Source organism: Aspergillus ambiguus (assembly GCF_047715705.1).
Source record: "Aspergillus ambiguus strain CBS 117.58 unplaced genomic scaffold BDV59scaffold_14, whole genome shotgun sequence".
Taxonomy (NCBI): domain Eukaryota; kingdom Fungi; phylum Ascomycota; class Eurotiomycetes; order Eurotiales; family Aspergillaceae; genus Aspergillus; species Aspergillus ambiguus.
The window spans coordinates 325,153-349,865 of NW_027395527.1; the positions used below are offsets into that span (position 1 = coordinate 325,153).

Here is a 24,713-nt window from a genome sequence, read left to right on the forward strand (position 1 = left end):
AGAGTCTGCTGTAGAACAGTGTCACTGTTTGAGAAATAGGGAATATAGGCCAAGGAATTGGCGTATTTCATGCCGAATCTCGATATAGGGAACTGAAAAAGTATGAACAAGAAGGCCCAGGGAACGGATTGGGAAGATTTAGTGTGGTGGTTTATCTACTGAAAGGGTGTATTAATGGATGCTACCTGTTCTCTAGTTTTAGCAGCAAAGCAGTGTAGTCAAAGAAGCCGACATTTGAATAAAAGTCCATGCAGTCAGATAATCAGGCAAGTCTGCAGGGTGATGTCGGAATGACAATAATACATCGCGTTGCATTCTAGTAAATACAGTGAGAAGACGTGCGATCGAGAGATTCCGATCAGGGATTGGCCGATCTAGTACATTATGATATATGTGGTGAGTTGTAAAAGCTTGGTAAATGGCGTACCTCATATGCACAAGGTCATGTGGTCCCACTTGGGTAGCAATGCGTTCGTGCATCTGTCAAGAAATTGTACCTATGTAACGACCACCCCTTCTGGCCGCAGATATTCCAAGATTGTAGGACCGCTAAAACCAAAGACGCAGCATGAGTGTGAGTATTCTGAATACACTGCTTCATAATAAACAGGACAGAAAGGTCAGTATAAGCCATATCCAGCACTATAATGGCTGTTTAAGATACGTTTAAAAACATGTGGTGTGAAATTATGCAACAAAATGGATTAGCGAAGATCCTGTAAACGGCTGGAGGGGTAATTCGTGGTGAACATTTCCCAAGTCAAGCAAATCTCTAGATGTCAAAATGACCAAGCCGTTCCCTCCTCTATGTCGATGAGATGTAAAGGATAACTCTATCGTCTCACACAGTACCCAGCACATCTAACAGAATTTGCAGTGTTAAGGATTTTCGCATTGACACTTCAAAAAGTTCGACAGAAAATGACACGAGATTCGCTGGCCGACGATGCAAAATTTGAGACAACGCGGCGGTTGTTGGCAGAATTAATCAATGAAGGGCTTGTTGAGGCAATAGATCACAGCCCTCATTGCCACCAGCGCCAGCTGTATCTACAAAATCGAACAAAGGACTTTCAAGGTCAAATGTGGGCAACTGTTAACCTCAGACCCGAGGCAATTGTTGTGATCAAAAACACAAAAGTTCAACCTATCATTCGACCTGCAGATTTAACACGGCCAGTGATCATCAAAATAAACCAGAATGAGGCAGAAGAGCTTGATCCAGGAGTACTGGTTTCATTTTTGATACCGTCAGTACCAGCACACATCGGAATAGAAGTCATTGACGACATAGCACTTGAACTGCGCAATTCTGCAGCAAATCAGGGTTTCTTGGACCCTGTTCCACTAATCACAGATGCAATTACTGACTTCTGAGTAGTTGTTTGGATGCAAATTGAAGAGACAAGGAGGCCCCTTCGCTTGGAAGACTCAAGTAGTATCCAGTGGGAACAATCTTTGATCCATGGGCATCCAACACACCCAGTACGTCAAAACCATATCTTCAATACTAATGTCTAACAAGCTTCGATAATTTTAGTTCCACCGGCTCTGCTATGCACAACCTCCGCTGAAGGATGTTTACCCGGGTGATATTCCCGGAATGCTCTCACCGCAGATTGCGTTTATATCTCTATCTCGCGAGCAATTACGGTATTCTGGGCCCTTTGATCAACTCCTTGGGCCACTTCTGCGACGACTTCATATACCCCAAGTTCACAAGGATGATGCTATAGTCCCGTGCCTCGCTCAGCAGATTCCCGCTATCATGCAGAGGTTCCAAGGAGTGAAAGTGATAGCTTCGACCACAAATTGTGCTCATGCTCAGGCATCCATGAGAACAGTTACATTCGGGCCTGAAATTGGGTTTAAATACCATCTGAAGTTATCTCTTGCATGCCAAATAACATCAGCTCTTCGCACTATCACACCCTGGACGACCACTGCCGGCCCGATACTATCCGATATTCTAGAGAAGTTCCTTCCTCAGAATTTGTGGATCTTTAAGGAGGCTGCAGCAGTGACAGGGCATCAAAAGGAATTTGGAGAGGCTCGGCATTTATCGTGCATACTGAGGGAAGACCTGGAGGATAAAGCAAGCGGAAATAATGAGATTCTTATTCTAGCCGCAGCATTCATACAAAAGTCTCCGCAAAGCACACTTACATATGCTGAGGATCTCTTTAAACTCCACAGCCTTGATGAGAAATACCACTGGTTTAAAAGGTAGCTCGACACGGACTTATAATATACAGAAATACAAAAGGCTGACACTGAAATTCTAGATACGTGACGTGTTTACTGGAACTTTTTCTTCCCCCACTAGTAAAATATGGCATTGGATTAGAATCTCATGGGCAGAATGTTGTTGCTCGAGTTTCTCGTTCATCGCGGGAGGTGACTGGGTTTGCAATCAGAGATTTTGGAGGTGTGAGGCTACACGTTCCGACTCTTCAACATTATGGTGTTGACTTTAGCGGTATGATTCCCGGTGGAGCCACTATGACGGAAGACCTGCATGATGTTTGGAGTAAAGTACATCACTCACTGCTTCAAAACCATGTTGGCTTTCTAGTTTACAATTTAGGGCTAGAAAGCCATGGTGGATGGGGTATCGTGCGTGATGTGCTTTCGAAAACTCTCAAGAATACGCAATCACCCATGGGGGACGAGTTTTACGAATATGTTATGAAAGACACGATGCCTTTTAAATGCTTTCTGCGAATGAGGATGGAGGGCAAATATCGAGATGTAAGTGTCCCACCACTCGAAATATTTGGTCAAATTGAAAACTCATCCTTGAAGTACGTGGAACGTGAGGTCCCGAATATCATTCACAAAGGCTCTGGAAGATGGGAACAAATATTCAATGATGACTAGCCTATTCTGTATTTCCTAGCGAAGCCTATGCGTCCGATAATTGCCGCAACGAAAATAAGCATACGACGTTCTAAGCCAATGATTGTCTTCATTCTTTACATGAGTCTATAGGTTGAAAGTACTATATGAAAGTACTATATTAGAATTAAAATGGCAGCATGGGCAGTGAATCTCCATGAACAATCACTAGTTACAGCCCTCTAACACCAGTGATATGCTCACAGCAGCCTATATGATCACTGGTCGGAGTACTGAACGGTTTCAACTGGATTCGTAAAGACAACAGCACGAACCTCGATGCTCTGCCTTGGTTGGACATTAGCATCTGATGAGGTGTGCTTGGAGGAGGTATGTGGGACACTTATATGCGTTAGTGATGTTGATATAGCGCGTTATAGTGAAATACATTGAACTGCCGACTCTTCCGAATCAAAGCTTTTGAAAATGAGAGCCTCTGTGCTCTTTTGATCCCCGAGATAGTACATTTGTTCAAACAAAGAATAAATAATGGTACCGATATAGTCGTCTCTATGGATATCTGTGTCGATGAGCTTTGACGGGTCGATGCTCCTGCCATTCCAAACAGCCAAAGGACGATCAACCACTTCATTGTTTATAGGTTTCTAGATACTAGCGTGTATAAGTAGTACTCTTCTTACAACAACTGTAGACTCACTTGATCATTTGGACCCGACCATCGAGGAGCCTGTCAGCCTCTTTTGGAAAATGGAAACGAACACGTCGGATTGTTGATGCACGAGACGGGTCTTAAAGTCACTTAGACTAAGTTATGAAGAGAATACGGAAGCCTACCAATATGCACATTATTTGAGGGTGGGAGGACCGTGGAATATGTCTCATTTGATCTCACCTGTGAGCGGATTTTAGTGACAGATAACATAGTATGCCCATGGGAACAGGTAAAAGAAACCTGTATTTACTCACACACCAGTCGAATATAAGAACCCAATCCACATGGCCGATTTCGCGTTTGAGGATGTTCTCACATTCGGGAATGAATATCTTCTCAATCATGTCTTTGGACGGAAAATCGGTTTGCTGCATTCGGGACTGAAAGTTCCTATACATAAAACCATAATCATCGAGAGTGAATTCGGATTCAATACCACGGATACCCCGTACTTTCTGTCCTTCTCCGTGTTTGAAGAAGATTATGATTTTCATCTTTCTCGGAGACACTTTGATCAGTTCGAGCACGCCGATAAGGCTTTACGGACTTATAGATATCCTGCCAGGCCAAATATGGAAAGGTGACAATTTCATCTTGAGGAAAGAGGTCGTTATTTGTCATGACGAGCTTAGCTGGAGTATATGGCGTACGGAATGAAAGGGACACACTGAAATTATCCACGGATCTTGTGAAAACGAGAGTGCCAGAACTGCTATATAATACATCGTCATTGGTCTAATGTACATTATCATGTTATTGTTGAGCCTTTAATTGCTTCGGGCATTAATGCATGTGCATCTTACCTTCCTCTGTTGTGTGACCGCCTAATAAAATCTGAGATCTACATACATAGGAGGTCGTCGTGGGTGCCCACTTTACCGCTGGAACACGCGCCAAGAAGGCAGAAAGTAAGACCAACAGGTCCTTCGGCGAACCTTCTGTACCTTCAGATAGGACCCCTGACAGGATATAGGTAAGGCAACACCACACAAACAAGGAATGGAGAACTTCATTTGTGGCACGGAAAAAGTCCTATGACCTGCTTCTTCTTTTTCCCCTTGTGATATCAGATGAAGAACCGTCCAGGAGGTGTTTGTCTATGCACCAATGCCCAAACTTTCAAGAATGTCATTATGACCTACCAATGGCAAAAAACGATAGGGATGCGAGTAACACTGAAACTGTGTATATGCTAATTCCGAAGCGTACTTCCAAGCGCAAATCCAAGTCGTACCCAAAATTTAAAGCCCAACCGCATAAGCATCCCATATTAGTTATTCCAAACTCCCCAGATTTGCAGTGGATCACTAAAGAAATGAGTTAGACTAAATGGGATTTATGGTCTGCTCCAGACTTTACTCAAAAGTAATCAATTATAAATGCGACCACTTCTACCATGACTACTTTCTCGTAAGTTCGGTTTCAACATGTTTAATGGATAGAGAGTGTTAATGAATTATCAAGAGACAGCAAATTCAATCACGCGAATTATGCTAAGTATCGACCTGGACCACCAGATTCGCTCTTCGAAACCCTCTTCAACTACCACAATGGTAAACAGAATCTCTGTATCAACCTCGGTACTGGCCATGGCGTTGCAGCTCACAGGATGGGATACAAATTCAATCGAGTCATTGGGATTGATAAATCAAATGGCATGATACACGAGGCAACTGCCCACATTCCGCCTGATATCAGTGACAAGGTCCAGCTTCGTGTAGGGGAGGCAGAACGTATGCCCTTTCTGGATTCTCAAACAGTTGATTTTGTGATTGCTTGTCCGTCAGCGCACTGGTTTGACCCAATAAAGTTATGGCAAGAGCTGTCTCGCATTGTATGACCGGGTGGTACTGTGGCCTTCTGGAATTTTGGACACTACTTCTTTATTGATCACCCGCATGCCCAGGAGGTACTTCGGCAGTACTCTGCCAACCCACAGTACCTAGGCTCATACTGGCCTCAGCCAAGAAACGCAGTTTGGCGTGACAGTATGCGCCCTATAGAGTGCAATGATTTAGAGGAGTGGATGGAGAGGGGTTATTTTCGGCCATAGCCACACCTGAGAGACGTGGCTTCTGTCCCGAAAGCTGGCCTGCCAAACTTGCGCCCTCGCTTTGCTCTGATTAGCCCCTTCTAGGACGTTTATCTCATGAAGAGATTTACCACCAAACCTGTATTATAGTAGAGATTGAGATTTAATCTAAAACTACGGATAAAATTATGTTTTTTATAATATATTAAAAATAGGTATACTGGAGTACGAAGCTCAAAGGGAACCAAATCGTCGAGTATGCACCAAAACCAAGCTTATGGACGATACAATATCTACCACCCAGCTGCTCTCCGACAGTTACCGGATGGTATCCTCCCGGACGATACCGTTCGAGCCTCTCCACATCTTCAATCGGTATGTACTCGATTTTGTGCTGAGTATCATAATTTTCCTTGGCAACTCTTCATTCCGTCCTCCGGTGAGAGATGTATATGATTTCGAACTTAGCGTGGTCTGAAATGTAGCGTGTGTGGTGCAGTCAGGGTGGAAGGCTAACTTCATAAGACGTGAGGGATTATTCAAGAGCTTGGGATGGTAATGGCAGAAATTCATAATTTTCCACGATTAAATGTATCCTGAGTTATCTGTGCGGGGCTCGAAATTTACCAACTTCTTTAAAAATGGAAAGCAACCTGCAAGAGCGCATGCACAGCCAAATGATGAAATCACCGTCACGACGCGTGCTACGCCTTTCTAAGTTCTTGGTATAGCGGAGCACCTGACCCGACATAACATATATTTCCGCAGTTTCACGCGTATTCATGCGTTTCTTTGTATTTATTTAGCAAACCAACTCAATATCCTGCGTTGCGCACTTTTATACTACCCCTGTCGCTGTGCTTCTGAAAGTCAATTGCACCGTACTCTTTTAAGATAGTAGCTTTAGAGGTTACTAACTTACAATTTCCTAGGAGTCGTCTTCTGCAAAGTAGCATGTATCATATAAGACCTTGTCCATATCCACTTATGGAATACTGATATCAGCTTTGTTTCTGCTTAGCACCAGCCTATCTATTGTTTCAAAGCTCCGCTGCGACAATGTAGACTGTGAATCTGGTCAATTATTGTTTCTACAGGGGAATGATGCCTCGAGATCCCGAACTTTTGAAAAAAAAAAAAAAAAAAAAAAAAAAAAAAAAAAAAAAAAAAAAAAAAGGGAAAAGGTTTCTCTCGCATATCAGAGAGCCAGGGACCGAAAGTTGTACCCAAAAGCGATTCTAATCAGGTACATCAAACCTTAGGGCTACAGGCATATACTCTGCCGGTGGTTGCATCGTTTTCAGCACCATTGCTTTCTTCTATAGTCGAATCAGCAGCTAACAGTATACCTGGTTCAGGTCTGGATCTCACAAAACTACTAGCATCAATGGTAGGCACTAAGAGCATCCGAATGGTTGGCACCTGACTTTCTGCTATAAAGATTTAACGTAGCCTGTGAACGGGACCCACACCGCGTGCCCCGGCTATATACCCCCGGAAGAGATGTATGGGAGCTAGTGAAATCTACTCATGCCGTTGTGAAGTCAGACACCGTTTTGAAGAGAAACGGAAAAGCCATGTGGCCGGCAGAGAGTGAGCTGGAGGTTGCTCCCGAAATTGGTCACGCACATCTGTGAGGATATTAAAAAGGAAGTATCGAGCTGGATATGAGCCTATTAGTGAACTTACAGATGATGGATGACATTCGGAATGTGACGACGGAGTGTGGAGGAGTCCATATGAATTCAGATATATCGGATCAGCCTAGAGCGGATTCCACCATACCTATACAGGGGTTTGGCTTCTAGTTACTTTTGGGTCGTCCCGCAATATCAGGCTAAATCAGTACTTTAACCGATGCAGTTGTCCAGACAAACAGGTTAGCAAAGAAGTTGACGTCTACCCCGCCGGGGTTCACAGTGAATGTCGAAGAAAGCCTTGCATCCAGGTGGTTCCCAATGTCCCAATGGCTATTCACGTGCCAATCACTTTGAACGTGGGGCAGACATAACTCAGACTTCCCCGCTCTCTGGCGTCAGACGAACTTGAAGTTCGGGTACTGACCCGTTGGAGGTTTCCATGGGACCGTCGTCAGTGTTCTTAAAGATGCCGTGACATGCTCTCCTCTCCTCTGCCCCTTCCACCGTATAATTATTCCTTTGCACTTTCTAAATTACCCGTTTCCTTACTGGCATCGCGCGACTTAACATTCCGCTGAAATTTTCGAATACCCAATTCTTTTTCCATCTGCAGGTGTGACTCAACATTCTAGATTTCTTTTTGAGTCGATGCGGCCGTCCCATTGTTGTCCTTGTCTGACACTTTTAGGTGTGTCGATGCCCACTGGGATTTGATATCTACCTCCCTATTAGTTACTTCGCGATACCGTGTGAAGTCGACTATATCTGCCGCGTCTATTCCATAGCCCACTGCTGTGACGTTTTCCGTTACCTGGAACCCTTGCGTCAATCTTGCGATTGCCCACAGCCGCTATGTCCAATGAGGTTGGAGCTAAGGCATTATCTGGAGAGTTTGAGTGGATTTCGAACCACTCCTTTAAGATTAAGGAACAGGCGACCATGATATTTGAAGGGGGATCATGCAATATTTCAGATGCTGCAGGAAACCTTGTCGAGAAGTTAGGCAAAGAACATGGTAAAGTGCAAAGAAGGGTTTATAAAGGATATCGGTGTTATGTTATGAGCGCGTGGATTAAATTAGAGAAGTAGATATAAGGAACCTATTATTCTGGTCTCGTTTTATTCAAGCCTGGAATTTCAGGATTTCCTAGACTAGATATCTTCGAGATTTCGAATCTATCTTCGTAGCCTATTCTTGCGATAAAGAAAGCATCGTCATGCACCGTTTCTGGCAAGTACATGGACAAACAGTTCGTAACTGCAAGATCCTCTCTTTCTTCTTCCTTTTTCTAGAGACTACTCCTTACCATTCCGGAACGGAACGGTTCTGGTAGCTTTTCTATCTTACTGGCCTCATGAACGAAAACAAGCAGTACTGTCGCTCCCCTGCCACTGAAGGAAATGCAGCAACGTGAGTCTCTTCCCACGGTTATTTCTGAGAGATTGCTGGAAGATTTCTTGGTCTCGATGCTACATCAGTCAGTCTTGCTCCGATTAAGTCATTTCATACTCATTTCTTCTGGAACGTGATATGCCGCGAGGCCTTTTAGCTTATCACTAGAAAGACTACCGTGTTCGTCCTTCAAGATCCGCAGGAGGTTCACCCTGTTCTCGATTTTTAAGTTTGCCACTCTATGCTTCCCAAGGCCAATATGGCACAGCAGAGCGGTTGCTGGGCCACATTGCTGTGTTACATCCTGAAGGAATTCTCGATAAGCTTTCAAGGAACAATTAAATTGTTTGTCCCGTCAATAGGTCGTGTAGGGATATAGCTTGCTTAACTCCCCTGTCTCTCGAAGCTAATATTCTCGCTCGTGTGAAACCGAACCCATGGGTAAGACATTGTGCTAAGAATACGTACGGAGGTTCGTTGCTTTACTGTGAGGATCCTGCGGAAGGAATCAAGAAAACGAAATTCCCGCGGAAATTTGCGTGATTTAAGAAATGCGAGCGGGACAGGGGGTGAGTTTGAGACGGAATTCAGGAATCATTCAGGCGATATGCTACTAAGTACTAGACGTGCTAAAGGGGAGGACAGCAAGGGCGCTAACCAAACAAAGAGGGGAGGGGAACATTACGTCTCATCATATTGACTACGAGGTCTTTGACCCGTTAGAGACATGTATCGCGATTCAATATACTAGACCCGCTATGCGGAAATGCAAACATCATCAGCATACTCATGCTCGTTAAAGTGTGGAGACCTCTAATAAAATGTGATACAACTACGGTACATGGCCTACTGTGCTCTCGTTAGTTTTTGCAGTGACGAACAGGCGAGTAGGTTATTATTAAACTCTCATAGGATCTTGGCTCGATCCTATCTCACATACATTCTTACATTATACGCGATGATCCACACGAGAAGATACAGGCTTAATGAGCATTGTCCGAACCAGGCTTTAGAATGACACTTCCATTCCATTGTCAAGTCGTTCGTGCCTTGAAGTGGCACATAGTGTAGTCTTATCTGCAGGAAGTTATTCCAGAAACGCGCCCTCTTCCGGACTTCGCACGGCGTAATGAATACGGTAGGGCACGCCTTTACTCTCCCAGTCACGGATCGACGGAAGAAAAGCGGTTATACCGATGCCCCCGACGATGACAATGCACATCAAAATCTGGTCGCATTTTGCGTCGTTTTCTCGCGACCTGTGGTTCGTCCCCGAGGCCATCTCAATCTCGTCACCGAGTTGTCGCTCGTTGTGAAGGTATGCTGAAATACCTCGTGATTGACGATCGAGAGCCACACCCAGACTGAATTTGTACAGTTCGTCGTTGACTATCGAATACGATCGAGAAAATGCAGAGCGGAGTCCGAGAGTGATCTGAGCAAAAGCGTAAGGATGAAGTTCGGGATTCGTGAGAACCAGAGACTCCCTCAACACGAACATGAGCTTCCTGATGCACCATGTGACGTACCGAGCATCAACTAGAGTATAAGTCTCTGGAGTCTGCCTCAATCTATCCTGGATCAGATCTAGACATAGATCTGTCATGGGAAGCTGGGCGCATTCTGCCAACAGATGGAGAGGGACCTGTCTTCCTCTGATAATTCGCTGCATGTTCAGACCAGACCACTGGGCAAACGGTCGCCTGATCAACGTGATTGGATTGGCTTTGTAGCCAATTCTAGTCCGTAACATGCGCATATTCCAGCAGTATAAGTGCGACTCAGCGGTGAAACAGCAAGTATATTTGTACTTGCGCCATTCGACGGCCGGTGATGCCCCCAGAGCGCCTGGCGTCGTGAGTAACTTATTTTCTGGATCGATGTTCCATAGATAGCGGTCAATTTCCTATCTCAGCGGTACATCTGCATTGGGTCTATGATTCAACTCCCTCAGACTCGTTGGACAGAGAGAAAACCTATTCTCAATATACAAGTGGAGGTAGTGTATCCAAGCTAATAGCATCACGGACCGACCATCAAGTAAACAGAGGCCCATGGTGTCCCATAAGTACAGTGTCCATCGCTGAGCGCTAAGAAACCGATTCATCATATCCTCGCCCCATGAGAGCTGGTAATGATCTGTTACTGCATCCTGCTAAGCACCTCCTGGACGTCGTCGGTTATATCATGAAACCACAGCCAGTTGAACCAACCGTGCTGCAGTCGGGGCAGAATCATTTCCATGTCGACGCCCGCTTCCTCGTGCTGGAAGAAGATCATGCGGCCCACCTCAGCAGCCTTCTCCAGTTGCTTCTGGGCACGTGGACGCCGCACCGAGTCGTATGCCGCCAGGCCTGCACGGATTGGTGGCAGCTGGCCTGCGCCGCGCTCCTGCAGCTTGGCAAGCTGTGCAAGCACGTTCGACAGCACCAAGGCATCTTCCAAGCCCTGCGCCGCGCCTGCTGCCTGGAAGGGCAGAGACGCGTGAGCGCTATCGCCGACCAGGACCACGCGATCGCGAAAGTATGTCGCCGTGTGGAGATGGTGGAAGAGCCCCCATTTAACCGGCTTGGCCTTTCGGAGGAGTTGTCGAAAGCTATCGTCGACGCCGGGGCCCTCGAAATCGGCCATCATGGCTTCATGTGTGATCCTCTCTGTGACCGCGTCTTTCAGTTTCCACCCGTCGTCGGCAACGCAGAGGAGGAAGTTGAATTCCTGTCGAACAATAAACATGTTAGCACGTCACACTCATGCCATGAATGCAGGCCTTCTATAAGGATCAAACACTTACATCACCGCCACTTATGCGGTAGGTGACGGCGCTACGCTTGGGTCCGAAATAGAACTTAGCGACATCTGTGAGACCGCCGAGGATCTCGTAGGCTTCGGACATTGGGATGACGGCTCGATAGCAGTAAGCACCAGCATACACAGGCGCCACTTGGCTCGGGTATAGATCCCTCAGCACATGCTCTCTCACCGTGCTCTTGATACCATCAGCGCCGGCAAGTATAGCAGCCTCGGCGGTTGTGCCGTCGGAAAACGTGAGGGTGACACCGGCCGGCCGCTGTTCGACATTCGTCAGGCGCTTATTGAACTTGACTTTTTCGATCGGGATGAAGCTTGTCATAATGTCAAGTAGCGTTTTGCGGTGTGCCTGTGGTTAATCAGCAGCGTCCTTGACGGATTTCGCATAGGCGACGGGTGTACTGACGGATTTGCGAACGAAGTCAGGGTGGCCCCATCCGGACTTGCCATACCATGGCTGACCACGACCTGTTGATGGAAAATCAGCACGAGCATTCACGACCACCTACTCAAGCGAGATGAAGGAGTCGGGGCGTACCGAAACCCTCTTCAAGAAGCATGCCCTCGAAGAATATATGCTGGGCGTCTTCGCCCTTGTTACCGACGCAGACCTTTTCATACAGGGGGCGGAAACCAGGTTCAATGAGATCCATAGTGCGCATGCCATTAGGGGCGAATCCAATGCCGGCACTTCCTCACTGTCAGTATGAGAATCGTAGAGGTTAATTCTCTACAAGATAAGCAGGTCGAAGCTTACCCTACTACGGAGTACTCCTTCTCTTCCTCGTACAGCGTGAAGGAGATTCCCTTATTGTGCAAAGCCATAGCCAGCGCAAGACCACCGATGCCAGCACCTGTAGAAGACGGTTAGTGGAGCGCCCCTAGAAGGCGGCCGGGTTTTGGCAGGCTTACCGACGATGGCGACGTGAAAATCATCGTGAGCAATCTGGGTCATGGCGAATGATCGATGATAGGGTTCGCTGTTGTTCGATGACCAGGAAGTTTACAGTCGCAAGGACATTTCGCCGTTATCTCTGGAACGAGCTACGAGGTACACTATCTAGTAGTGAGTCGGCTCCTGTCCATGCGGGGTAGCCTAGGAACCGGCTCAGCCAGGGGGACGCTGCTGCATTGATCTCCAGCCGGCGACAACGGCGAAAGGCAAAAATGGCCAGCGGTACAGTTCTTGACACCCAGGCTGCTCGACCCTTGCAGCGACCATCCATTATGAATCGATATATGTAGCTGGAGAAGGAGGCGAGCTATTCCAGGGTTTTCTGGGCTCTGGGTCAGAGGTACAACCCACGTTAGCAAGCCACAATTCTTGCCTAGTTCCAGCCAGGATCATTTGGTGGAATGAATGAAGGACAAAGCTGCTACAGTGCACGGATACTCATAGGAGCCACATGTACTTCTACTTGAGTGACAAGGTGCCTTCAGACCGTAAATTCTATGGCCCCAAGTGTGAATGCGGTGCGAGCAACGATACGTTTCGCCACGACCACACGTTGGCTGGATATGAACCAGTCTTCTTACCGATGCGGTGACTACTAGCACACGGAGGTACGTGCTGAACGGAGTGCCGTAAAGCTGGAACTGGAGTATAGAGCTGAAACAAAGTTAAATAAAAATAAATGCAACCATAGACTAGTAATCGGCTCTGCCACCCGGACGTTAATAAACAGTCGGAGTTGTAACAAGTGCATACAGGCACGCATACGAGGAGAGACTCATGCCTGGACCAACAGCCAAATTGTGTAAATCACAATGGGATAGGATGACTGGCATCACGATCATGTCACAGGATTCCTCTCATCTTAGCCTTTATGCTAATACCCGATCTTCTGGAATCCCCCTCTTCTCCTCGTCTGTCAGATGCACGTTGAAGATTTCAGACAGCGCTTGCAAACGCTCATCTTCTGTGTTACATTCTTTGATTACCTTGCGGTTCGCGCCAATGGTTTTGCTCACGGTGTCCTTGAACAAGGTGACATTGCCCACAATCATCTCTTTGTCCTCGTCCATGAGCATTTTCATGCAGGTGACGTATCTGGTGAAGAAGGAATTCGGGTTTGTCGACGTGAACCAGGACATGACTTCATAATCTTGGGGCAGGAACTCTGTCTCCGTGAAGCAATAGACCGGCAGCCACTCGTTCTTGGCGTCATCAGCTGGGTTGTAACAGACGTCGAAACACCACATCTTCGGCGCTCCTGTGCTGTTGGGGGAATTGGTCGCGTACGACTCGGCTATCGACCGTAACTGCAGGCGGATCAAACGTGGAGGGATGCTGGTCGTCTCAAATCCGTCGCGCAGCGGATATGGGAGGTTGGGGCCCATGGAGCCCATCCCCACGTCCACGACGTACCACTCGTCGTCTAGTCTAACAAGATTGAGCATGTGGTTCCACCCGTCATAAGTCGTGCTCTGCTTGCGCCGGACGTCTGGGTAGGGACTCATTGCCCGCGCTACGCGGCCTCCGCAGTTGCGCACTTCATAGCCGAGCGAGCGAAGGACGGTCCCGAAAAAGCTATTATTTTCCATACATCGCCCGCCGAGCCGCCGGCGAACTATCTTCGTGTAGAGCTCCGCCACGTCAAGCGTGACGGTCTTGTGTGTGGAATAATGCAGGACGAGATTCTCGAAAGGGACATTGCATGTGTGGTATCGTGTCAGGGCCCGCAGCAAGGGCAGTCCATGCTCTTTGGTTCCGGCATGTGTCGCGTCTTTCAGCACAATCGAGTCTAGGTACTTTTGTGGAAGATTGATGCACTCAAAGTAGTCGCGCAACTCGGCGTCACTGTAGCGTGGACGGGCATCCTCGTCCAAAGGAATCTGGGTAAGCACTGTGGGGGCAGGGTTAGACGACATGACGGGATAGTCTGACCAGTAACGGATGACACTTGGTTTATACGGAACCCCTGCAGAACGTTCCCGGAGGGGATATCTAGAGTCTTTAAAACGGACGATCTTCCGTGGGCAGACCGGAGATCCGTGAGCCGTGCGAGAGGTAAGTCGAAAGGCGTGAAGATATTCTTACCGAGAGTCTGCGGGGGTAGTTATGCGTGGAAGTGGGGGCGAAGACTCGCTCAGCCGGGAAGCTCGCTACTACGTATTTTACTGTTACTGCCGATGAACCATCTGCTGCGGGCCCTATCGTCATTTAGCATGATGAAAATGAACGGTAGAGTTCTCTTGCAACTCCAGGGGGGAACAGGCAGTGTTCAGTTCACCAGAAGATTATACATTTCATGTTAGAAGTCCACTGCTGCAAGGAAGACCACCAGTCGACACAGTATAAATGCCAACGACCAACTGTTTCTCCTGGGTGTAAATAATACCTAGGACACTAAGTATTGAGATACAAGTGCGAGAAACCGGGAGATCAAACTCAGATAGACCCCTGTCATGATACTTCAGACATAAGCAAAAGGTCAGTAAATGAATGAGAGTATCTACCACTTTCATTCCACATGTTAGTTCCCGGAAAATGACTTTGAAAATGACCGAGGGTTTACTCTCCTTTAGCCTTTCGAGAAATTTAACCTCAGACCGCTTCACATCAATCTGATTAGACATGAGAGCTATATGAAACTCGCCGATAAACGAAAGGTAAGGTTTGAGGGTAATAGAAAGTGATTTGTGCATGCCAGCTTTGCAATGTAGATAGTCAAGAAACACAATCATAAATACAGGATGTTCATCCTCCTTTTCATACACAGAAGCCCGCTCTAGATTACAACAGCAATTATAGAATCGTTATCGGAAGCAGGTGCTGCTCTTTTGAATCTCAGAAATCGCTCTTGTGATGGATCGGCGCTATTCAAGTACACAGGAATCCTACCGCACACGTTCTTGCCTTCCTCGAACGACGTCTGGGCGCTTCTGTGGCACCGAGTTGAGGAATATCATGCCATTTGTCCAAACAAGATATGGGATCACTAATGTAGCGGTCGAGCAAGAGCTGGCAGGGTAGTGGGGAGCGCGGCATGGGCCGCCCCGCCAACCAGAGCCACCCAACAGATGCTTGAGATTTGCTTGTTTCGTCATCACAGTCCCATCTGTATACACTGCTGCATCCATCAGAATGTCTGACAAGTAGTGGTAAATTCGGAAAGGATTGGCGAATATATGTAGGTATCATGAAAGATCTCCGGTTAGTACTTAATCCCTAAGGTCGCAAGAAATCATATTAGTACACTCTCATGTATGTCTCCCGTAGGACATGATCGCGAAGAGCAAGACTGAAGAGAAGACAAAATTCGACTGATCTTTCAGAGATATCTATCCAAAAAGCCGAGGCTGTTGAAGTCACGGAACTGACTCGGTTACGGAATACAGCTAACTATGCGGCTTGTTCCCCATCGCCCTCAGCTCTCAGACCGACAACTTTTTTTCTCTCCCGTGGGCGTTCAGCAGTATCTAGATATGACAGGGGAGCAGAGAGCTTTCTGGGAGACTCTGGAAGACAGTCAGAAAGTATTCATAGGAAGTGTTTGGATTTTGATTGTGACCTGCCGATTCAGTACAGACAGCACAATCGGGGAAAGCCTTATGGGGAGTGTCCTCGGGGTATGCCTCCTGTTCTAGAAAGGATCCCTATACGGAAAGGTCAGAGCCCCTCGTTCTGGAGAGGTTGCTCAGCCTACAAGGAGCAGACGGCAGATTTAGCCTAACAGACAGCATCTCGATGGAGCTGGAAATGTATTACGAAACGCCGACGCTAGTAAAGCTGATGAACGTAATCTCCAGAAAGGAAGCCTCTGATCAAGAGTGTCATGAATTGAGGGATCTACGCCTGACAGTCCTCGCAGTAGTTTACATCATTTTTGAACATTCCGCTTCAAAGGCACTCTGGGAGCTTCAAGTAGCGAAGGCGCGAATATGGATCAAACGCAAAATCATAGAGCTTCATAAAAAGGGTGAGGTTTCTGATATAGCACGGGAGATATCTTTGGACGAACGGAAGGAGTTGATGATTGAAGAGCTTCAGGAGAGTTATTCGCGGAAATCAAGCACTGATAATAAGGTTGAATAAAGATAAATGACAGCCTCATCCATCTCCATCTCAAATCCGCCTCGGTCTGGGCTTGCGTCTTCGATCAGAGAAGGAAAGGTCTTACCTATCTTCTGTTTCGTGGAGTTGATCTAACAATACTTGAGTTTCCATTCTGATCACGCTCGGTACCGTTTATATCTAAGGTTTGTTTCTAGGCCTGCTCAAGCTATTATTCCTAGTCTTTCCTCTTCCACTTGTTGTCCCTAATCCCTTTTGAAATGCCCCATCTTCTTTCGTCTGAACTCATGTTTTATAGCATGCTTTGTTATTAATTTTAGATTAATTATTCATACCCCTAAATAATAATCATGAATCAATAATAATCAACTAATGATAGCTAATAACGTTAATAGCCTGCATGCTTCGAGGAAATTGCGCAACTTGGCCATTCGTGGGGAGGCTCGTCTCAAGGTAATTGCGTTTGGTTAGATTTATCTATCCTCGTGTATTCTTTTTTGGTTATACTTCCAGGAATTTTCTATACTGTTGAATTAAATTGACGTAAGAATGTTAGTAGTTAAGGCACATAGTCTTCGCATTATATATTCCCTATGAAGGCTACATAGCAGCATCAATAATATTGATGTAGGAGACGCAGCACCGAGATGTATTGAGTCCACACTGCTGAACCATGCACCCTTTGACTATAATTTGTCTTCCTGGTTTGGCTCCCATCGTCAACTGATGCTTTATCAGGACCCACTATTCCCTTCCCTCTAGTGCACACCGGGGGACACAGGCCCATCATTGAGATCATGGAAGAGGAGAGAAGAAATCAATAAGAGATACGAGGACAGATCGTCCAAGAATTCTCGTGTTTGGCCGTCTCTATTGCGTACACCGTATGTCAATTGTTCGTGTTCGTTGACCCACAGTAGATCATAATTCCATGGGATGGCTAGATGCTCCGCTCGTCGGTTTGACTATAGGTATAAATAATTCCCTGGCTCATCAATAGGTATTCTTTAATCCTTTTTCAAACAAAAATGCCCGAGTCTACGGTCTCCTTACAAGTGTACCTTGATCACTCCACTCAATATGCCACTTTCTGTGGACAGTCCGAGAATTCCGGCAGACTGAACAACACCTTCACCCCTTACATACTACGCAACCAGAGAACATCAACGACTATCCTACAAATTAGACACAAACTCGGCGAGGAGCATGGGATACCCCTAGAGATCCAATCTCACTTTAGCCCGGGCAGAGGAGAATGCAACAGCCAGGATGGTGCCGCGCCCAGTGATCTCAGGGATTCAGACACTGTGGGTGAAGTCTGCCAACACGATCAGATGAAAGAGAGTCTCATTACAGTAACACTCTATACCCATGCTGGATATCTAGCTGAAATGAGCGATGAGCAGTGTTATCGTTCTACAGTGTCTGCGATGAAGCATTGGAGGTATTATGCCAATGCGTTGTCATATTTCAGGCGCAGGTTGGACGGAACTGAGGAAGGGGACACGAGGAATGATCTAATGAGGAAAGTACAGGAATATGAAGAATTTGAAAAGTCCTGGTCTGCTTTCACAAGAAAGAGGTTAGCTGATTGGAATATCATACTCTATGGAAGCAATCATGATGACCATGATGTCCAACTCCTGTTCACAACTTTCCTGGAAGATTGTCACAGATTCGGACAGCGGGATACCACCCAGCCGTGTGCAGTGGTATCTAAGCCACTCCGTGATCGATTTGACCGTCTGTCCCCCGTATCCAACTCATTTAGTGTGAGCTCCGGAATCCTGTTATGGGGTCAATTGGAGACCGTGTATGCAGGATCAAGAAACAGTGAATTCCAGACGAACGCCGAGTTCATACCAAAAATGCTTCCTGGGGGCACGATCAAACAATACGTACACAAGTATCGCTCAGCTGCGCGAAATGGTCGTTGGCTTGTCCGGCGGGCATACAGCGATTATGGTAATCTTGCCCAGATGGGACAACCGACGTCCCACTTCGGTTGGATCATATGCCACGAAAGCGTTGACTCGCTGGAGACTCTAGAGCGTTGCAGTCGCATTAATATCACTAATGCGATCTCGAATGGAAATCAGCACGTGGACAAGGTAACTGGGCCAAAAAGCCACGATCCACTATTATAATAATCTGACGAATGGATTAGGATGTCTTGTACGTTGGACGATACGACTGGTCCCATCATTTCAATCCACGCACACTAGGTGGTAACCTCAGTTCGGATCTCGAAAATCTTGTTCAAGTCGCTACTGGCTCTGGCGGATACCAATCTAGTCAGTACATGTTGGCACTCGATGCAGATGGATTCTGTCCGTCTTTTCTCGACTGTTTTAAGCGCTTGGGTCTTTCTATTAGCCACCCTCAAGAGGCAATATTTTACAGGCCAAACGAAGATCATTTATCAGAAGCGTTTGGTGCCTTGGTGAGCCTCCTACAGACGGAGTATGAATTTGGTGAGTCAATCTGTTCCTAACAGATGGGTAGCTAGTATTTGATGGTAGGTGCTAATTAGGATTGTGCAGGTTGGCTGATCTTCTCTGGGAATAAACACGCCAATTTTCCAGAGGCAGATGAGCTCGTAGCAATTGTATATGACGGCTCGTATGATGGACTCGAAGGGTGCACGTTTGCGGTTGAATCTGATCCCCAGCAGCCTGATAATGAATTAATGGGGTTTGATGAATCTGACTTCGGGGACCACTTGGTAACTGCTATCGAAAGAAACGACAAACCCATGATAAACGCAATCTTGGCAACCAATAATCTCGAAACCAAGCTAGACGCCAGGTTGTATGAAAATGCTCTCCAGGCAGCAGTTTGGTTGGGCAATATTGAAGTCGTCAAGATCCTACTCGAGAAGGATGCCACTTCCGACGGAGGACTTTACAGCATATGCCTACAGACGTCTGCATACATGGGGCACGACATCATCATGAATATGTTGCTTCAGAGGGGTGCAAAGGTGAATGCTGTATGTGGTCAGTTTGGAAGCGCCCTACAGGCAGCAGCATGGACCGGGCGTCAGAACATTGTGCAGATCCTATGTGATGCAAATGCCGATGTCAATTCCATGGGAGGTCGCTTCACGCACCCTCTTCTAGCTGCCGTGCTTGGCGGGAACAAAGATGTCGTGCAGTTGCTCCTTGACTATGGAGCGCACCCCAATGCCCCATGTGGAAGTTACGGACATGCGTTGCAGGCAGCCTCATTGATGGGATATGTGATCATTGTGGATGTTCTCTTGGGAAAAGGCGCAGATGTCAATGCGCAGGGTGGACAGTACGGAACGGCTCTGCAAGCCGCTGCTTATAGTGGACAAAAGGATATCATTTTGACTCTACTTGCGCGAGGTGCCGATATATCTGCCGGGCAGTCGGGCAGAGTTGGTGAATGCGGAAGTGCGCTTCATGCTGCAGTATATCAGGGACATAAGGATATCGTCAGAGTGCTTCTGCATGCAGGTGCTGATCTTAATGCTGAAAGTGGGGAATATGGGAATGCATTACATGCAGCGATGTGCAGAAGGGACAAAACAATGGTCGAGCTTCTGCTAGAGGCGGGGGCTAATATCAACACTCCCTGTGCGTATCATGGGAATACACTGGATGCGGCAATTAATCTAGGGCTGCCTCAATTTGTCGACCTCTTGATAAACAGAGGCGCGTGGCCATCAAGACCAATCACGACTCCTGATATGAATACACGGACCTTGCTACGCAGAAGGGGAGTGGACGTTGAGTTCGATAACTACTGAGCAATAATTGAATGAGGTATCTTCGACTTAGTCATGGAGCCCTGCGCAATAAATGAAGGAAGGACATAACGCACGAATCCTCGTGTGGATACACTGCGTTCTTCAGCACTCGAGGTAGAATCATGACTGATGTCCACGTGGATCTCTAGTTCTAAGTTCAGAATTATCGCTCCATCTAATGTCTGATTATTGAAGAGTAATTAGAAGGAAGTTTGCAAGGAGTTGTATTAAAAGTATCCCGCTCCAGTCAATTCAACGGCAGCCGAGTTGAGCTGCGCACATGTTATTTCAACTTAACAATTATTAAGAAAAGCATTATTATAGTCACAATATTACTGGTTTCTAGGTATATTTCAGGAAGTGGATATAAAAAGGCGGAAGCATCTTGATACTCCTACTTCACGCACCCTGCTCTCTCGTAATGGTTGAACGAGTCTCGGATATGTTGGGACTATTAGGTCTCCGCACATCTACGGGCTCTTCATTCACATCGCACGGTGCGCAAAATAAGTCTCCCTTCTCTGTGACGGGAACTGCCGAAGTATTGCCATACCAATGACCCGCCTGCAGGCCTTGAAATGCCATGCGCTGCAACTGAAGTTTGTCATCAAGCGCCCAATTCAGCCGCCGATACCCACTTCTCGGAAACCATTTGCGGCCAATCCAGGCCATGACCGTATCCAAACACAGATTTGAGATGATTATAACACTTCCTATACCAATGATGCACGAAATCCCTAGCACCGAGAAAGAGATATTTCCAGCTGGACAACGAACTTTTTGCGCTTTGCACAAGGGAGATTGATCGGTTTGGTCTAGTCTCTTTCTCCCTTCACGGGACTGGCGAGGCCCCGTCGCGAACTCCACGCTACGTTCCTGCAGCTTAGCCAAATTTGTCTCGAACCATGACTGCACTTCAATCTGCCACTGATTGTTGGGAAGCGCCGCAACCTGATTGAGATTTGACAAGGTTTCTTGTGCTCGGAGCGCATACGTAGTGCGGCCATAGATGCTGTAGTACATATTGTTTAGGGCCAAAAAGTTCGTCAGTAGAACGAAAGTGTCGGTCTGTACCGCAGTGAGATGATATTTTTGGACAAATTCAATCATCTTATCTGCTTTAGTAAATGATTGGATACCCTGTAATTCAGAGCAGATTCCCGACCGTCCATTACAGATCTGGAACTGATCTGTGCATCCGAGGATTGTTGTAGGTGCATCCGCCATATACCAATTGTCGAACTCGGCGATAGAGGTGTTACCGTCTAGCTTGGCAAGCTCACCAAGAGCCGAGACATGCGCACTGAACATAGGGTCGTCTGTTGGGAATTCATACATGACGTTGGAGTTTAGAAAAAATATGGATATGTCTGCGTCGGTGCGATTGAGCTCGTCGCGGGGGACCCAGATCTGCGATTCTGGTGAATCGCCTGCATATGCCAAATTCGCGCTAATTGGTACACCGATCAGTTTGAGATATACACGTTATGGGGGGTTTAATGTGTCTTACTGGATCATGTATCCGACTGGAGCCCGAGTAACTACGGTATCGTAATAATGGGTATAGTTCTGGATCCCATTGCCATCATATGCGGATCCATAATGGTAGGCAGCTGCTGTATAGTTCTCGAAGGGGTAGTTTGGCAATGGGTGCGAGTCATTATGCACCGTAATATAGGGGGCCCTAGTTAGAGGTGCACAACCCACTGCCTTTCGAAAAAACAATCGATCATCATCGGGTACGTTCATTCCTAGATGCTCGCGGCTATCAAGTATTCCAGTGTCCATGAGAAATGCTGCAGAATCTCCTTCGAGGCACATGCCCCTTTTAAATGGGCAAGATGCGTTGGCAGTAGTCCGAAAAGGGAGACTAGTTTTTGAATAAATGTTGCATTGTGCAAGTCTGTCTGCCTCTTTGGCATAGCAAGATCGTGCGTAGGCAGTAGCTGTGTTGGTTTCATGAAGCTGAGTAGTGTCAAATCGATCCAGCTGATCAGGATCCGTCGTATTGAGGTCACCAGCAGCCGTCCAGAGCCCACAGTTAGGGCTCATTATCAAGCAATGGTTACCGGCCGGCTTGGTGATTTTTGCAGACAGAATTGTAGTGCTCGCAGCAATCGCAAGCCAGGTCAGGGCCAAGAGGACAAAAAAGGCGTTGCGGAGAATTGAACGACGGGTATTGTGTCTCCATGCATAGGCTAGGAGGATGAATTCCCATATCAATGTTGCGGGCGATGTGGTGTTCTTAAAGGTCACTTGCTGTTGGTGATGGAGGGCGTCTTTGGGTTTCTGGGATGAATGAAGCTGGTGGATAATGAAGCTAATAATGCGCCAAAGATGGTTTGCCGCGATAGTCACGAAGAGAGCCAGAAAAGCCGTTAGAAAGCCGGCATCCTGGGCAAGTAGTGTTAATGTAGCACCATGGCTGCGCCCATGCGACCAGTCTGTCCAGACTCCTGTGTGTATGAACTCTTCATTGTTGGAGTTCACATCCATATCGATTCAGAATGGAAGATGCAAAATATTGTGGCTTGGGTTGGGATTAATGAGTGGCCCCTGGCATTTATTTGGAAATCTCTCTAGCTAGTTATGTATATATATGTTGAAGGACAACCTAGTTTGGGCGATCGGCATAACATCCCAACATCGGATCCAGATGGCCAAGAATCAAGCCAAGAAACAAGAGGTATACATTATCGGTTGGTTCATAGACATTTTGGGGTATGTGTAGCGATTACGGCGTAAATTGCCTTGCTCATGGCTTGGTCACAGCAATACTGTGAACACGAGGAACCACAGACCAACACTCCTATAAACATCAGATGAGTCAGTTTACACATATTATAACAGCTTTAAGCCAATGTATTATCCTAATGTAGGACATATGGAAATACCGAACAGTCCCGGTCTCTTTTCTTTTGATCTAGGCTGTAGTTACAATACGCCGGCTCCATACACTCTCGATAGAAATATACACTCTGTATTTATAAAAGAAAAGCGAAACGATAAATAAGTTCTTGTAAATTGGTGATTGAGCTCTTGTTCGGGACTATGCAGCGCCCGAGATCGTATTCAAGTTATGTGGCGCTTGGAGGCGCCTCTCAGCAAACCAGAACATAATTGAACTTTGCTTTCTGATTGAGCCGTGGGGAGGAAAGACAAGTCTTGCGAGAGAGACTGCGAGAGAGACTGGTAAAATACCAACCTGTATGAAGGAAGGGTATGCGCGAAAGTAAACAAAACTTTGGAAATAACGGGATGTGCAAGTCGGGGTATGCATTATATATCATATTAAAAGAGCTTTAACAACTACGTTCTCCAGCCTAATATTTGTCGTAACCCATCCCCATACCTATGATGCTTTTGTGTGTTCTTGAGTCGTTTTATATTGTTGCATTGAGGAACTCGTTTCTAATTATCCCTGATAGAGCCTAATAGATACATTCCCATCTAATAAATCCCCTGACTAGATAGAACTCCTAGAAGACCTCGCCAACTATAATCCCGCCTTCATAGACTATCTCTAGGTCCAGTGCTACCTCTCCAGGCCAGATCCTGGATAAGTTTTCGAGCTGGCTGGCGCTTAATAGAAAACTTTAGAAATTCCTACAGAATTTTGTCGCTTATCGATGTATTCCTTAAAGTATACTAAGATTTTCATGTTATATAACCTATATTATTTCACGTTCTTTTCATAAACATTCTTGTTTACCAATGTTATCTATTTTCAGCATTGTTTCTGTACCGGACCAGGGATCTTATGTACGTAGGCTGGGGCGTCGTAATACAAGCATAATCCGTTGGTGGGAAGGCTAGAAGCCGAGCTCTTTTGTTGGAAAACGTGGAATTGTTTAACATAAGATCTTATGTTATCCATGTTATTACTGAATTAACAGTTAAAAGAGTCAGATAGAATGACGCGGCATTCGATCTCCGCATCATATCTGGGCGTCATTTTTACTCCGCCGGCCCGAGGATGGGGAATAGTGTACAAAACCCCGCCCATTCACCTCATATTCTGGAGAGCTAAAACACGTATAGTAAAGGAATCAACTTTTTCCTACAAGCAAGCAGCCACATGTATAAACAACATGCACTCTGCATGCACGTCATCCAGAATACCCCCGCTTTATGCGGGAGAGGTTCTCGACAGGATTGCCGGTTTCCCGACCATATATCATTACCAGCCAGGTGTTGAATCAGTCACCAACAGAATACCTAAGCCGCTGATTGTCTGTGTTCCGGGGGGTATGCATCTGGGGAGGATCTTCTACGGAGGACACGAAGGTTCAAACCCAGTGGATTTCTTGGCATATCACCTCAGTCAGCGGGGGTTTGGAGTTCTGTCACTCTCCTATCCCACTGAAAACAAGCCAGAAATTATGCCATGCACAGCTTCCGGATTCCGGATCGAAGACTGGGGTCGACAAGCAGCCTTGACTACCAAAAAAGTGATTGAAGAGCATCACCTCCAGTC

General features: G+C 46.5%; 7 protein-coding genes across 7 annotated transcripts; 3 read left to right on the plus strand and 4 right to left on the minus strand.

The window, feature by feature from the left end:
- Positions 1–449: 449 nt before the first annotated feature.
- Positions 450–3,043, plus strand: BDV59DRAFT_177599 (ferric iron reductase FhuF-like transporter-domain-containing protein). Its single transcript, XM_073689639.1, has 5 exons — positions 450–1,327; positions 1,382–1,485; positions 1,541–2,226; positions 2,286–2,751; positions 2,806–3,043. Exons 1-5 carry the CDS (start codon positions 922–924, stop codon positions 2,878–2,880), a joined length of 1,737 nt encoding a protein of 578 aa, XP_073548320.1. The 5' UTR covers positions 450–921; the 3' UTR covers positions 2,881–3,043.
- Positions 3,033–4,260, minus strand: BDV59DRAFT_177607 (uncharacterized protein). Its single transcript, XM_073689640.1, has 5 exons — positions 3,826–4,260; positions 3,694–3,751; positions 3,557–3,647; positions 3,301–3,503; positions 3,033–3,240 (listed from the first exon to the last, which is right to left on the minus strand). The coding sequence occupies exons 1-4, from the start codon at positions 4,063–4,065 to the stop codon at positions 3,494–3,496; spliced, it is 399 nt and encodes a 132-aa protein (XP_073548321.1). The 5' UTR covers positions 4,066–4,260; the 3' UTR covers positions 3,033–3,240; positions 3,301–3,493.
- A 3,578-nt stretch (positions 4,261–7,838) lies between these two features.
- Positions 7,839–8,343, plus strand: BDV59DRAFT_177610 (uncharacterized protein). The gene has a single exon (XM_073689641.1). The coding sequence runs from the start codon at positions 8,096–8,098 to the stop codon at positions 8,330–8,332; it is 237 nt and encodes a 78-aa protein (XP_073548322.1). The 5' UTR covers positions 7,839–8,095; the 3' UTR covers positions 8,333–8,343.
- A 2,143-nt stretch (positions 8,344–10,486) lies between these two features.
- Positions 10,487–12,476, minus strand: BDV59DRAFT_207671 (uncharacterized protein). The gene is made up of 6 exons (XM_073695044.1): positions 12,357–12,476; positions 12,202–12,298; positions 11,983–12,134; positions 11,851–11,912; positions 11,428–11,793; positions 10,487–11,351 (listed from the first exon to the last, which is right to left on the minus strand). The coding sequence occupies exons 1-6, from the start codon at positions 12,397–12,399 to the stop codon at positions 10,779–10,781; spliced, it is 1,293 nt and encodes a 430-aa protein (XP_073548323.1). The 5' UTR covers positions 12,400–12,476; the 3' UTR covers positions 10,487–10,778.
- Positions 12,477–13,268: 792 nt separating this feature from the next.
- BDV59DRAFT_201743 (arylamine N-acetyltransferase family protein) lies at positions 13,269–14,315 on the minus strand (the record flags this gene model as incomplete). Its single annotated transcript, XM_073693878.1, has 1 exon — positions 13,269–14,315. The coding sequence occupies one exon, from the start codon at positions 14,313–14,315 to the stop codon at positions 13,269–13,271; it is 1,047 nt and encodes a 348-aa protein (XP_073548324.1).
- A 4,835-nt stretch (positions 14,316–19,150) lies between these two features.
- Positions 19,151–20,236, plus strand: BDV59DRAFT_193050 (ankyrin repeat domain-containing protein; the record flags this gene model as incomplete). The annotated part of the gene is made up of 2 exons (XM_073692151.1): positions 19,151–19,186; positions 19,328–20,236. The coding sequence occupies 2 exons, from the start codon at positions 19,151–19,153 to the stop codon at positions 20,234–20,236; spliced, it is 945 nt and encodes a 314-aa protein (XP_073548325.1).
- Positions 20,237–20,635: 399 nt separating this feature from the next.
- Positions 20,636–22,732, minus strand: BDV59DRAFT_193051 (uncharacterized protein; the record flags this gene model as incomplete). The annotated part of the gene is made up of 2 exons (XM_073692152.1): positions 20,636–21,686; positions 21,747–22,732. The coding sequence occupies 2 exons, from the start codon at positions 22,730–22,732 to the stop codon at positions 20,636–20,638; spliced, it is 2,037 nt and encodes a 678-aa protein (XP_073548326.1).
- Between the last annotated feature and the right edge of the window lie 1,981 nt (positions 22,733–24,713).

Coding starts and splice junctions, on each gene's coding strand:
- BDV59DRAFT_177599 (XM_073689639.1), top strand. CDS start 922: ATGACACGAGATTCGCTGGCCGACGATGCAAAATTTGAGACAACGCGG. Junction 1,328..1,381: donor CAATTCTGCAGCAAATCAGG/GTTTCTTGGACC, acceptor ACTTCTGAGTAG/TTGTTTGGATGCAAATTGAA. Junction 2,227..2,285: donor AAATACCACTGGTTTAAAAG/GTAGCTCGACAC, acceptor CTGAAATTCTAG/ATACGTGACGTGTTTACTGG.
- BDV59DRAFT_177607 (XM_073689640.1), bottom strand. CDS start 4,065: ATGAAAATCATAATCTTCTTCAAACACGGAGAAGGACAGAAAGTACGG. Junction 3,752..3,825: donor TTCTTATATTCGACTGGTGT/GTGAGTAAATAC, acceptor ATCCGCTCACAG/GTGAGATCAAATGAGACATA. Junction 3,648..3,693: donor CTCAAATAATGTGCATATTG/GTAGGCTTCCGT, acceptor AGTGACTTTAAG/ACCCGTCTCGTGCATCAACA.
- BDV59DRAFT_177610 (XM_073689641.1), top strand. CDS start 8,096: ATGTCCAATGAGGTTGGAGCTAAGGCATTATCTGGAGAGTTTGAGTGG.
- BDV59DRAFT_207671 (XM_073695044.1), bottom strand. CDS start 12,399: ATGACCCAGATTGCTCACGATGATTTTCACGTCGCCATCGTCG. Junction 12,135..12,201: donor AAGGAGTACTCCGTAGTAGG/GTAAGCTTCGAC, acceptor ACAGTGAGGAAG/TGCCGGCATTGGATTCGCCC. Junction 11,352..11,427: donor ACCGCATAAGTGGCGGTGAT/GTAAGTGTTTGA, acceptor ATTGTTCGACAG/GAATTCAACTTCCTCCTCTG.